A 14,372-nucleotide genomic window follows, 5' to 3' on the forward strand; every position below is an offset into this window, starting at 1 on the left:
GTAAATATTTGGGTGACTGCTCCTTACTTTTACTTGAGTAATAAATCTCTATTAAGATTTGCACTGGATGTTTACTTTTATATTTGCACATTAAAAAGCAAATAAGCTACTTTTAATTTTGTTAAATGTTAAAAGTTTTAAATGTTTACATTGTTACAGAATGTTTTGTCATGTTGTTTGTCAATGTTGACGAGTGGCCATACTTCTTTTTTTTTTTTGTAAATAAAAGCCATGCCTTTTGAAAAAACTGGCCTACATTTATTTTTTCATCTTCATTTTAAATAAAAAAAAAAAATCGGTTAAAGGAAAAATAATCCATAGATTAATCGAAAAAAATAATCTATAGATTAACCGATTAATCGAAAAAAATAATATATAGAGTAATCGATAGAAAAATAATCGTTAGCTGCAGCCTTAGTTATAATAAGGCCATGCTGAATAAGGCATTAATAAGTACTTAATAATGACTAGTTAAGAGCCAATATGTTACTAATTTGCATGTTAATAAGCAACTAATTAATGGTGAATATGTTCCCCATACTAAAGTGTTACCATGTTTTATTACTGGTGCATGAACATCACCTTGTTCAAAGAACAATACCAACACAGTGCATAAACTCACAACAAATTACACACCTGCAAATCAGTCTGACTTCTGCTGTTGCCGTATCCGTAATACGCCGATAGGGAGAAGTTTTTATTTACACGATGAGTCAGATGTGTCTCGACCTCCGCCGAACCCCTGAGGCCGACTCACCCAGAACCCAGGTTAAGGACCACTGTTTTAGAGGCGGTATAGTACCGAATATGATTCATTAGTATGGCGGTACTATACTAATACTGGTACAACCCTAAGTGCTACATGATAACACTCCAAAGCTCTCATAAAATCGTCTTTCATTGGTAGCAAACACAGAAAGTGCGGCTTTTCACTGTTTTTGATGTGCTCTGTGAAATCAGTGCACCCAGGAAAGTAATTAAAGTAATGCTTAAAATGACCACTGTAACTATAACATGTTGTTATGAATGTCCTGTTATTGCATAACAAACATACATAAAGTACAATATTGTCATGATCCGTGTTTTCTGTTAGTTTTGGACTCCTTGAGTTCTTGTTTGTGCACCTGTGAGTTTGTTTTGGTTGCCATGGTTACTCATTGTGTTCACCTGTCTCTGATTAGTGCTCGCCGGCTCCTGCTTCCCGAGCACTAATCAGAGGCATTATTTAAGTTTGCCTTTGCCAGTCAGTTGGCCTGGCGTCATTGTTTGATTCATGCAAGTCGTGTTTGTTTCACGCCATTGTTTGTTTGTTTACCTCATGCCCTGCCAAAGATTTCTTGAGAAGATTAAAATCATCTCCTACCCCACGCTGTCGTCCGGACTTGTCCGTTCTGCATTCCCGGGAGAACGACCCCGCTAGTGATGGGTTGATGAGGCGTCATGAAGCGGTTCGACACATTGCAAAACTGTATTGATACTGTGTCGATACTGTGTCACTAAATACTGACATCTGCTGGACATTAAAAATCCCTACAGGCAACCTATGGACCGACTCAACTGACACTGATTTTATGCTCTAGTAATGCGAAGGGCTACCAGTTTAATACACACTTAAATAAATAAATATATTGTCATTTGTAAGTTACACGTAAGTGTGATTTAAACAAGAATAGCTAAATAAATAAATTTATATATATAAAAAAAATGGGTATTTCTGTCTGTCATTCCGTCGTACTTTTTTTTTTCCTTTTACAGAAGATTTTTTGTAGAGACTAAATGATGAAAAAAACAGGTTTAAAAGAGGAGAAAACACGAAAAAAATTTAAATAAAATTTTGAAACATAGTGTATCTTCAATTTCGACTCTTTAAAATTCAAAATTCAACCGACAAAAAGAAGAGAAAAACTAGCTAATTTGAAACTTTTTGAAAAAATTTCAAAAAGAATTTATGGAACATCATTAGTAATTTTTCCTGATTAAGATACATTTTAGAATTTTGATGACATGTTTTAAATTGGTTAAAATCCAATCTGCACTTTGTTAGTGTCATGACTTGGTCCTGGGGTTTAGTTTTTCTCGGAGGCAACGGAAAGTTGGCTCGGGCGAGACGGGAATGTGAGTACATTTTTATTTAAACTACAAAAAAAGGAAGTAAACAAAAGGCGCGCACAATGGCAGAGAACAAACTATGAAACCAAATACTTGCACAAAGGCAAAAACTATGAACAACAAAAAACAGTAACTCTGGCAATAATAAACAAAACTTACTTGGCATGGACAAAAACGGCATGAAAAAGCGCAGCAAGGGTCATAAGTGTGTGGAGAGTATAAATGCGGGGATGTCACCAGAAAGACAAACTGAAAACACTGAACTTAAATACTACAGACATGATTAACGAAAACAGGTGCGTGACTCAAAACATGAAACAGGTGCGTTACGTGACAGGTGAAAACTAATGGGTTGCTATGGTGATAAACAAGAGTGCACAATGAGTCCAAACGTGGAACAGGTGAAACTAATGGGTAATCATGGAATCAAGACAAGGGAGTGAAAAGCCAGAAACTAAAGAGTCCAATAACTAAACAAAACATGACTAAGACAAAACATGATTACACAGACATGACAGTTAGAATATTTAACAAATTGGACCAAGCTATATTTCTAACAAAGACAAATCATTATTTCTTCTAGATTTTCCAGAACAAAAATGTTAGAATAAATTCAAAATACTTTGAAATAAGATTTAAATTTGATTCTACAGATTTTCGAGATTTGCCAGAATAATTTTTTTGAATTTTAATCATAGTAAGTTTGAAGAAATATTTCACAAATATTCTTCGTCGAAAAACCAGAAGCTAAAATATTTATTATTCTTTACAATAATAAAAAAAAAAAATTTACTTGAACATTGATTTAAATTGTCAGGAAAGAAGAGGAAGAAATTTAAAAGGTAAAAAGGAATATTTGTTTAAAAATCCTAAAATCATTTTTAAGGTTGTATTTTTTTCTCTAAAATTGTATTTCTAAAAGTAATAAGAAGCAAAGTAAAAAATAAATGAATTTATTTAAAGAAGTGAAGACCCATCCATCCATCCATCCATCCATTTTCTACCGCTTATTCCAAGTGAAGACCACGTCTTTAAAATATTTTCTTGGATTTTCAAATTCTATTTGAGTTTTGTCTCTTTTAGAATTAAAAATGTCGAGCAAAGCGAGACCAGCTTGCTAGTAAATAAATACAATTAAAAAAAAATAGAGGCAGCTCACTGGTAAGTGCTGCTCTTTGAGCTATTTTTAGAACAGGCCAGCGGGCGACTGATCTGGTCCTTACGGGCTACCTGGTGACCGCGGGCACCGCGTTGGTGACCCCTGCCCTAGTATATACAATAATATAAATATTTCATTTAGGATTATTTCATATCTTCATTTAAATAAAAATATATTTGTATCTTTTTTAGATACAGTCAATAAATAATGTGAACATGTATCATAACATGGAAATCTAAGAAAACGTGTTGTGGATGATTGTGGACTGGGAATTTTTTTAATTTAATTTTTTTACACATTTTTATTAAAAAAAAAAAAAAAAAAAGTTTTTCCGACGTATTACATTTTAGACGATTTCTCTTAGTTATTATTTCTCCGGCTGTAGAAAAGACACGCTCACAGGGCACAGAGGAGGCGTCAGTGCGACACAGTTCGCGTATCGGTCACGTGGACAGTTTTAGAGTGCTTTATAGGCTGAATAAATCATATCTCTTTACTTCCGTTGTTAGCCGCCTCTTACTTGCAATTGTTCATTATTTACAATACACAGAAAAGGGAAAGACATGTCTCACATAGGGATTGTGGATGATGGGTTAGAATTCCAAAACAAGTGCAGTTCCCCTTTTGAATGTGCACTTTTTGTACTACATCGCTTATAGAAGAATTGAGTAGTGAAAAACATATTTTGATATCATATTTCATTTCCCACCTGAAACTGTCTAGTGTGGAGCATCCGGCAGCAGGCTACAAGAAACTCTTTGAGACCGTGGAGGAGCTGAATGAGCCAATCCCGGCTAAAATCACCGGTAAGAGAGAGCACAATAAAAACACACACCTGGTGCAATGTCATGATACACTATATTGCCAAAAGTATTTGGTCACCCATCAGAATGATGAGAATCAGGTGTCCTAATCACTTGGCCCGGCCACAGGTGTATAAAATTAAGCACTTAGGCATGGAGACTGTTTCTACAAACATTTGTGAAAAGAATGGGCCGCTTTCAGTGATTTCCAGCGTGGAACTGTCATAGGATGCCACCTGTGCAACAAATCCAGTCCTGAAATGTCCTAAATATTCCAAAGTCAACTGTCGGCTTTATTATGAGAAAAGTGAAGAGTTTGGGAACAACAGCAACTCAGCCACCAAGTGGTAGGTCACGTGAACTGACAGAGAGGAATTTCAACACCAACCATTCAACCATTCATACACAACATTCGCATTGTTTAGCTTTTTTTTTTTTTTTTAATTCCCGCTTTTCCCGAAATTCCAGGAATTCTGTAATACAATTTCTCAATTAAAATTATAACTACTTCAACATTTCTCAACCGATTTTGAAAAATTCCAACACCAACCATTCATTCACAACATTCACATTTTTTTTTAAATTACCGCTTTTCCCAAAATTCCAGGAATTCTGTAATACAATTTCTCAATTAAAAATCTTACTACTTCAACATTTCTCGACCGATTTGAAAAATTCCAACCCCAACCATTCAACCATTCATTCACAACATTTGCATTTTTTAGCATTTAAAAAAAAATCCCGCTTTTCACGAAATTCCAGGAATTATATAATACAATTTCTCAATGAAAAATCTTAGTACTTCAACATTTCTCGACCGATTTGAAAAATTCCAACACCAACCATTCAACCACATTTTTTTAGCATTTTATAAAAAAATTCCCGCTTTTCCCGAAATTCCAGGAATTCTGTAATACAATTTCTCAATTAAAAATCTTAGTACTTCAACATTTCTCGACCGATTTGAAAAATTCCAACACCAACCATTCAACCACATTTTTTAGCATTTTATAAAAAAAAATCCCGCTTTTCCCGAAATTCCAGGAATTCTGTAATACAATTTTTCAATTAAAAATCTTAGTACTTCAACATTTCTCGACCGATTTGAAAAATTCCAACACCAACCATTCAACCACATTTTTTAGCATTTTATAAAAAAATTCCCGCTTTTCCCGAAATTCCAGGAATTCTGTAATACAATTTCTCAATTACAAATCTTACTAGTTCAACATTTCTCGACCGATTTGAAAAATTCCAACACCAACCATTCAACCATTTATTCACAACATTCACATTTTTTAGCTTTTTTTTTTTTTTTTTAAATTCACGCTTTTCCCGAAATTCCAGGAATTCTGTAATACAATTTCTCAATTAAAAATCTTTCTACATCAACATTTCTCGACCGATTTGAAAAATTCCAACACCAACCATTCAACCATTCATTCACAACATTCGCATTTTTTAGTTTTTTTTTTTTTTTTAATTCCCGAATTTCCAGGAATTCTGTGATACAATTTCTCAATTAAAAATCTTACTACTTCAACATTTCTCGACCGATTTGAAAAATTACAACACCAACCATTCAACCACATTTTTAAAAAAAAATTCCCGCTTTTCCCGAAATTCCAGGAATTCTGTGATACAATTTCTCAATTAAAAATCTTTCTACTTCAACATTTCTCGACTGATTTGAAAAATTCCAACACAAACCATTCATTCACAACATTCGCTTTTTTTTTTTTAATTCCCGCTTTTCCCAAAATTCCAGGAATTCTGTAATACAATTTCTCAATTAAAAATCTTACTACTTCAACATTTCTCAACCGATTTGAAAAATTCCAACACCAACCATTCAACCATTTATTCACAACATTCGCATTTTTCAGCATTTTTTTTTTATTCCTGCTTTTCCCGGAATTCCAGGAATTCTGCAATATAATTCCTCAATTAGAAATCTTACTACTTCAACATCTCTCGACCGATTTGAAAAATTCCAACACCAACCATTCAACCATTCATTCACAACATTCACATTTTTTAGTATTTAAAAAAAAAAAATCCCGCTTTTCCCAAAATTCCAGGAATTCTGTAATACAATTTCTCAATTACAAATCTTACTACTTCAAAATTTCTCGACCGATTTGAAAAATTCCAACACCAACCATTCAACCATTTATTCACAACGTTTGCATTTTTTTATTCCTGCTTTTCCCGAAATTCCAGGAATTCTGTAATACAATTTTTCAATTAAAAATCTTACTACTTCAACATTTCTCAACTGATTTGAAAAATGCCAACATCAACCAACCAACATCATTTTTTTAGCATTTAAAAAAAAAAAAAATTCCCGCTTTTCCCGAAATTCCCCAATACCATTTATTACTTCAACATTTTTTGCCCGATTTAAACAATTCCAACACCAACTAATTTAGCTCATTCTTGCTCCTAATCATTTTTTTAAATCCCGCTTTTCCCCAAATTTCCAGGAAGTTCCCGTTGAAATGAATGGTAAATTTTTCCAAGTTGCACAATTCCCACATTTTTCAACCTATTCAAACCATTCCAACATTAACACATTCCACTCATCCTGGACATTCGAACTAACACTTTCCCAAGTTCCTAACCAAATTCTGGGTTTCCAGGAAATTCGAACTGTTCAACATTCAAACCATTCCAACATTGAAACTACATTCTGTCAGCATTTCAGCATTGGAGCATTCACACGCAATTCCTTTAGGAATTGCCTCTTCTACTTCAGTAATAATGTTCAAACTGTTACTGTGCAACTTATTGGACCTAACTGTAAATATGTGACTATTTTCTTTTTTTACCTAATTTCCTTTGGCCTTTTTCTCACTTCGTTCTCATGTTCACAATTATTTTTTTCTCATCTTTTGTGTGCAGGGAATTTACCAGCATGGCTTGGCGGCAGTCTCCTCAGGGTGGGACCCGGGCTCTTTGAGATCGGGGACCAACCTTTCCACCACCTCTTTGACGGACAGGCGATCGTGCACAAATTTGACCTGAAAGATGGTCAGGTGACTTACTTCAGGAAGTAAGAATAGCACACTTTATATTAAAAAGAAGGACTCATAACTGATGCTTTACTGTACTGTACACTAGTCAAGAAATAATCAGATTTGTTATATTTGGCCCACAGTCCACGATCCATTGCATTCTTTTATTTTTTAGGAAATAAATATTAACTGTATAATAGTAACATTATAGTTGAATATCTCTATAGATTACATCATTATTTGATGAAAATTGCTCCAGAAATTATACAAAAACAACAACCTATTAACCCATAGAATATAATAATGTATCGTCATTGATCAGCAGGGAACAACTACATTAGGATGGACGACTCTTTCCCCAAGGCATAAACAAGAATGGTGTAAAAGTGCAAAAATAATTGAAAAAAAAAAAAAACATATCCCCCCGCAAAAACACAACTAACTCATTAAGGACTGTCACCGGATAAACAATTACGTTCTAAATCAAAGAGGGAAAATAAAATGAAAATCTCAAACCATAATGTGGCATCCACATGTTTCTGTGTCAGTGTTGCCACAGATGAAAAAGGGACCAGTGCTATGAAAACAAGCCCAACACATTGTGAAAATATTATATTATTACTCTGTATATGTATATATATATATACAGTATATATAAAATATATACAGTATACCGGTATATATGTATATACAGTCGTGGTCAAAAGTTGACATACACTTGTAAAGAACATAATGTCATGGCTGTCTTGTGTTTCCAATCATTTCTACAACTCTTATTGATTGGAGCACATACTTGTTGGTCACAAAAAACATTCATGAAGTTTGGTTCTGTTATGAATTTATTATGGCTCTACTGAAAATGTGACCAAAATCTGATGGGTCAAAAGTATACATACAGCAATGTTAACGGTAGGAATGGTGTTACTGGGATTAAAGGCCTCACCTTTTCTCCTCCAAACATATTGCTGGGTATTGTGGTCAAACAGCTCAATTTTTGTTTCATCTGACATCACATGGACAAAGATAAGACCCTCTGGAGGAAAGTTCTGTGGTTAGATAAAACAAAAAATTAGTTTTTTGGCCACAATACCCAGCAATATGTTTGGAGGAGAAAAGGTGAGGCCTTTAATCCCAGGAACACCATTCCTACCGTCATGCATAGTGGTGGTAGTATTATGCTCTGGGCCTGTTTTGCTGTCAATGGAACTGGTGCTTTACAGAGAGTAAATGGGACAATGAAAAAGGAGGATTACCTCCAAATTCTTCAGGACAACCTAAAATCATCAGCCCGGAGGTTGGGTCTTGGGCGCAGTTGGGTGTTCCAACAGGACAATGACCCCAAACACACGTCAAAAGTGGTAAAGGAATGGCTAAATCAGGCTAGAATTAAAGGGGAACATTATCACCGGACCTATGTAAGTGTCAATATATACCTTGATGTTGCAGAAAAAAGACCATATATTTTTTTAACCGATTTCCGAACTCTAAATGGGTGAATTTTGGCGAATTAAACGCCTTTGTATTATTCGCTCTCGGAGCGATGACGTCACGTTGTGACGTCACATCGGGAAGCAATCCGCCATTTTCTCAAACACCGAGTCAAATCAGCTCTGTTATTTTCCGTTTTTTCGACTGTTTTCCGTACCTTGGAGACATCATGCCTCGTCGGTGTGTTGTCGGAGGGTGTAACAACACGAACAGGGACGGATTCAAGTTGCACCAGTGGCCCAAAGATGCGAAAGTGGCAAGAAATTGGACGTTTGTTCCGCACACTTTACCGACGAAAGCTATGCTACGACAGAGATGGCAAGAATGTGTGGATATCCTGCGACACTCAAAGCAGATGCATTTCCAACGATAAAGTCAAAGAAATCTGCCGCCAGACCCCCATTGAATCTGCCGGAGTGTGTGAGCAATTCAGGGACAAAGGACCTCGGTAGCACGGCAAGCAATGGCGGCAGTTTGTTCCCGCAGACGAGCGAGCTAAACCCCCTGGATGTCTTGGCTCACACCGTCCCTTATGCCACCGAAGATGATCAAGAGAAGAATATCGACCCTAGCTTCCCTGGCCTGCTGACATCAACTCCAAAACTGGACAGATCAGCTTTCAGGAAAAGAGAGCGGATGAGGGTATGTCTACAGAATATATTAATTGATGAAAATTGGGCTGTCTGCACTCTCAAAGTGCATGTTGTTGCCAAATGTATTTCATATGCTGTAAACCTAGTTCATCGTTGTTAGTTTCCTTTAATGCCAAACAAACACATACCAATCGTTGGTTAGAAGGCGATCGCCAAATTCGTTTTCGCTTTCTCCCGTGTCGCTGGCTGTCGTGTCGTTTTCGCTTGCATACGGTTCAAACCGATATGGCTCAATAGCTTCAGTTTCTTCTTCAATTTCGTTTTCGCTACCTGCCTCCACACTACAACCATCCGTTTCAATACATGCGTAATCTGTTGAATCGCTTAAGCCCCTGAAATCCGAGTCTGAATCCGAGCTAATGTCGTTATAGCTTGCTGTTCTATGCGCCATGTTTGTTTGTGTTGGCATCACTATGTGACGTCACAGGAAAATGGACGGGTGTATATAACGATGGTTAAAATCAGGCATTTTGAAGCTTTTTTTAGGGACATTGCGTGATGGGTAAAATTTTGACAAAAACTTCGAAAAATAAAATAAGCCACTGGGAACTGATTTTTAATGGTTTTAACCCTTCTGAAATTGTGATAATGTTCCCCTTTAAGATTTTGGAATGGCCTTCCCAAAGTCCTGACTTAAACGTGTAGACAATGCTGAAGAAACAAGTCCATGTCAGAAAACCAACACATTTAGCTGAACTGCACCAATTTTTGTCAAGAGGAGTGGTCAAAAATTCAAGCAGAAGCTTGTGGATGGCTACCAAAAGCGCTTTATTGCAGTGAAACTTGCCAAGGGACATGTAAGCAAATATTAACATTGCTGTATGTATACTTTTGACCAAGCACATTTGCTCACATTTTCATAATAAATTCATAAAAGAAGCAAACTTCATGAATGTTTTTTGTGACCAACAAGAATGTGCTCCAATCACTCTATCACACAAAAAAGTAAGCGTTGTAGAAATGATTGGAAACTCAAGACAGCCATGACATTATGTTCTTTACAAGTGTACGACTGTATATATACACATGTGAAATGTGCATGTCCTATTTTATATTCTAGTTGTATCCGTCTACATGTTATGTATACATACATGTATTCCTATTATATTTTACATTAACAGGCAATGTTTATTCAGATGAGGGAACATTCAAATTAGTGACATCACTGGCAAATATGCCAATATATAACTTAACTGCTGCCATTGATTGTTTCCATGAAAAATAAATAAAAAATCTACCCACCAATCAGACCGAAAAGCAAGCCCAAATAAGCAACTACTTGTTCTAAAACAAGCAAAAACAAGCCCGACCAGCGACTCACCAGATTTACAAGGGACTTTGAAAATAACAAAACAAGCCTAAAGTTGCTCTAGTCCAGGGGTCGGCAACCCAAAATGTTGAAAGAGCCATATTGGACCAAAAATACAAAAACAAATCTGTCTGGAGCCGCAAAAAAATAAAAGCCATATTACATACAGGTAGTATGTCATGAGATATAAATTGAATTAAGAGGACTTAAAGGAAACTAAATGAGCTCAAATATAGCTACAAATGAGGCATAATGATGCAATATGTACATATAGCTAGCCTAAATAGCATGTTAGCATCGATTAGCTTGCAGTCCTGCAGTGACCAAATATGTCTGATTAGCACTCCGACCAGTCAATAACATCAACAAAACTCACCTTTGTGCCTTCATGCACAACCTTAAAAGTTTGGTGGACAAAATGAGACAGAAAAAGAAGTGGCATAAAATACGTCCTAGAAAGTCGGAGAAAGTTATACATGTAAACAAACTACGTGAGTTCAAGGACCGCCAAAATTAGTAGGACAAAACGGCGCTCGCCAAATACTGGAATCAGTGAAGCATGTTTAATATAAACAGTGTGATTTATAACAATTAGGGAGGTTTGTGTAATGTTTGTCCTCCTACAGAAACCATATTAAAACAACACAAAAAATATTTTCCCCTCAACTTTTTCCATTTTTCATACATTTTTGAAAAAGCTCCATAGAGCCACTAGGGCGGCGCTAAAGAGCCGCATACGGCTCTAGAGCCGCGGGTTGCCGACCCCTGCTCTAGTCGGTGGACTTGGCAAAACTGCTCTATGCACCATGATGCATTTTTTTTCTCTGACCATTCCTTTATTTGTTGTCATGATAATTGTCTTTTCCATATGTAATTAGCCCAATTAGCACAACAGGTAGGTCAAATCCTGTCTTAATTTTTTAGAAGTCCAAAAGTGTGACTTACTTTTTAGTTACATTGCTAATTATGTGTTCCCTTTATTTTGTCGAGCAATGTTTTGTTTTCAATTAATACCGGTATTATTATTTTTTTACAACACTGGTAGAGATGTCCGATATCGATATTATCGGCCGATAAATACTTTAAAATGTAATATCGGAAATTATCGGTATCGTTTCAAAAAGTAAAATGCATGACTTTTTAAAAATGCCGCTATACGGAGTGGTACACGGACGTAGGGAGAAGTACAGAGCGCCAATAAACCTTAAAGGGACTGCCTTTGCGTGCCGGCCCAATCACATAATATCTACGGCTTTTCACACACACAAGTGAATGCAATGCATACTTGGTCAACAGCCATACAGGTCACACTGAGGGTGGCCGTATAAACAACTTTAACACTGTTACAAATATGCGCCACACTGTGAACCCACACCAAACAAGAATGACAAACACATTTCGGGAGAACATCCGCACCGTAACACAACATAAACACAACAGAACAAATACCCAGAACCCCTTGCAGCACTAACTCTTCCGGGACGCTACAATATACACCCCCCGCTCTCCCCCCCAACCCAACCTCCTCATGCTCTCTCAGGGAGAGCATGTCCCAAATTCCAAGCTGCTGTTTTGAGGCATGTTAAAAAAAAGAATGCACTTTGTGACTTCAATAATAAATATGGCAGTGCCATGTTGGCATTTTTTTTTCTCCATAACTTGAGTTGATTTATTTTGGAAAACCTTGTTACATTGTTTAATCCAGGGGTGCTCACACTTTTTCTGCAGGCGAGCTACTTTTCAATTGATCAAGTCGTGGGGATCTACCACATTCATATGTATAATTTATATTTACTTATTTATGAAACATATGTTTTTGTTAACAAGTTAAAGGTGTTTAATGATAATACAAGCATGTTTAACACATATAGTTAATATTGTTAATAAATTAAAGGTGTTTAATGAAAATACAAGAATGTTTAACACATAGTTAATATTGTTAACAAGTTAAAGGTGTTTAAAGATAATACAAGCATGTTTAACACTTATAGTCAATATTGGTAACAAGTTAAAGGTGTTTAATGATAATACAAGCATGTTTAACACATATAGTTAATATTGTTAACAAGTTAAAGATGTTTAATGATAATGCAAGCATGTTTAACACATATAGTTATTATTGTTAATAAATTAAAGGTGTTTAATGATAATACAAGAATGTTTAACACAGTCAATATTGGTAACAAGTTAAAGGTGTTTAAAGATAATACAAGCATGTTTAACACTTATAGTCAATATTGTTAACAAGTTAAAGGTGTTTAAAGATAATACAAGCATGTTTAACACATATAGATTCCTTTCTTTCATGAAGACAAGAATATAAATTGGTGTATTACCTGATTCTGATGACTTGCATTGATTGGAATCAGACAGTAGTGCTGATAAGGTCCGCATTTTCGAATGGAGGAGAAAAAAAAGTCGTCCTTTCTGTCCAATACCACATGAAAGTGGTTGGTTTTTGGCATCTTATTTGTCCAGCTTCCGTACTCCTTTGTATACACTTTACAAGAAATACATTGTTGGCAAACTCCGTAGCTTGCTAGCTTGTGCACGCCAGCTTTCTGAGACTCTTATTTTGGTAGCGCAGGCAGGATGAAAAAGCGCTTTTATTGTCGGTCTTTGGAGTTTTGACGACAGGTACGGCGCCAGAGTCTGTTGAAATAAAGTGTTTCTCGCCTTCCTGTCGGTCATTTTAATGAGCTGGCAGCAGCCAGCGTCATCTCAGAAGACCCTCGGGTGCCGTGAATGTCAATCAAGTGACGAAAGTGACGTCATCGTGAAGATTTATGATTGCTCATTTTTAGGACTATTTTTTTAATGCCTGGCTGGTGATCGACTGACACACCCTCCACGATCGACCGGCAGCTCGCGATCGACGTAATGAGCACCCCTGGTTTAATGCATCCAGCGGGGCATCACAACAAAATTAGGCATAATAATGTGTTAATTCCACGACTGTATATATCGGTATCGGTTGATATCGGAATCTGTAATTAAGAGTTGGACAATATTGGAATATCGGCAAAAAATCCATTATTGGACATCTCTAAACACTGGCAGTGTTTCCCTTTAACGGTGGTTTGTTTTATCTTCATATTCAGGTTCATCAAAACAGACGCATATGTCCGTGCCATGACGGAGAACAGAGTGGTCATCACCGAGTTTGGCACAGCGGCATATCCTGACCCCTGCAAAAACATCTTCTCCAGGTGACTTTGACTGTTGCACATATGATGCTGCTGCTGTGTTCTAGATCTACACTTAAGGCGGATGGAACATTCCCCTGTCAGGATTCTAAGACGTTGTATAGCGTTATTTGTTATAAATAATGGAGATGAGAGGGAGACAAGTCTGGGTTAGGATAATGTCCAATTATCATTCTCATTTTAAGTAACACAGCAATGATACTGTACTGTTAGGGGTGCATGTCTGATGGAAGGACTTTCTTACGTCACGACTCTGGAGACCGATGAGCGTTGTCAGCAGGTTTATTGACATTCAAAAGGGTGAAACCTAAAAGACAAACATCCATCCATCTTCTTCAGGTTGCGGGGGCAGAAGCCTAAGCAGGGAAGCCCAGACTTCCCTCTCCCCAGCCACTTTGTCCAGCTTCTCTCGGGGGATCCCGAGGTGTTCCCAGGCCAGCCGGGAGAGATAGTCCTCCCAACGTGTCCTGGGTCTTCCCTGTGGCCTCCTACTGGTCGGACATGCCCGAACGCCTCCGTTCGGGTGGCATCCTGACCAGATGCCAGAACCACTTCATCTGGCTCCTCTCCATGTGGAGGAGCAGCGGCTTTACTTTGAGCTCCTCCCGGATGGCAGAGCTTCTCACCC

The 14,372-nt window shown here is 36.8% G+C and overlaps 1 protein-coding gene across 1 annotated transcript in view; it reads left to right on the forward strand.

Moving 5' to 3' along the window:
* Positions 1 to 14,372, forward strand: part of LOC133616371 (retinal Mueller cells isomerohydrolase-like) — a 71,970-nt gene that overhangs the window by 11,483 nt on the left and 46,115 nt on the right. Inside the window, exons 2-4 of the mRNA XM_061975542.2 lie at positions 3,992 to 4,074; positions 6,976 to 7,126; positions 13,640 to 13,747. Of these exons, the coding sequence (XP_061831526.2) occupies positions 3,992 to 4,074; positions 6,976 to 7,126; positions 13,640 to 13,747 (342 nt within the window). The remainder of the gene's footprint in view (positions 1 to 3,991; positions 4,075 to 6,975; positions 7,127 to 13,639; positions 13,748 to 14,372) is intronic.

This window comes from Nerophis lumbriciformis, linkage group LG14 (assembly GCF_033978685.3).
Source record: "Nerophis lumbriciformis linkage group LG14, RoL_Nlum_v2.1, whole genome shotgun sequence".
Taxonomy (NCBI): domain Eukaryota; kingdom Metazoa; phylum Chordata; class Actinopteri; order Syngnathiformes; family Syngnathidae; genus Nerophis; species Nerophis lumbriciformis.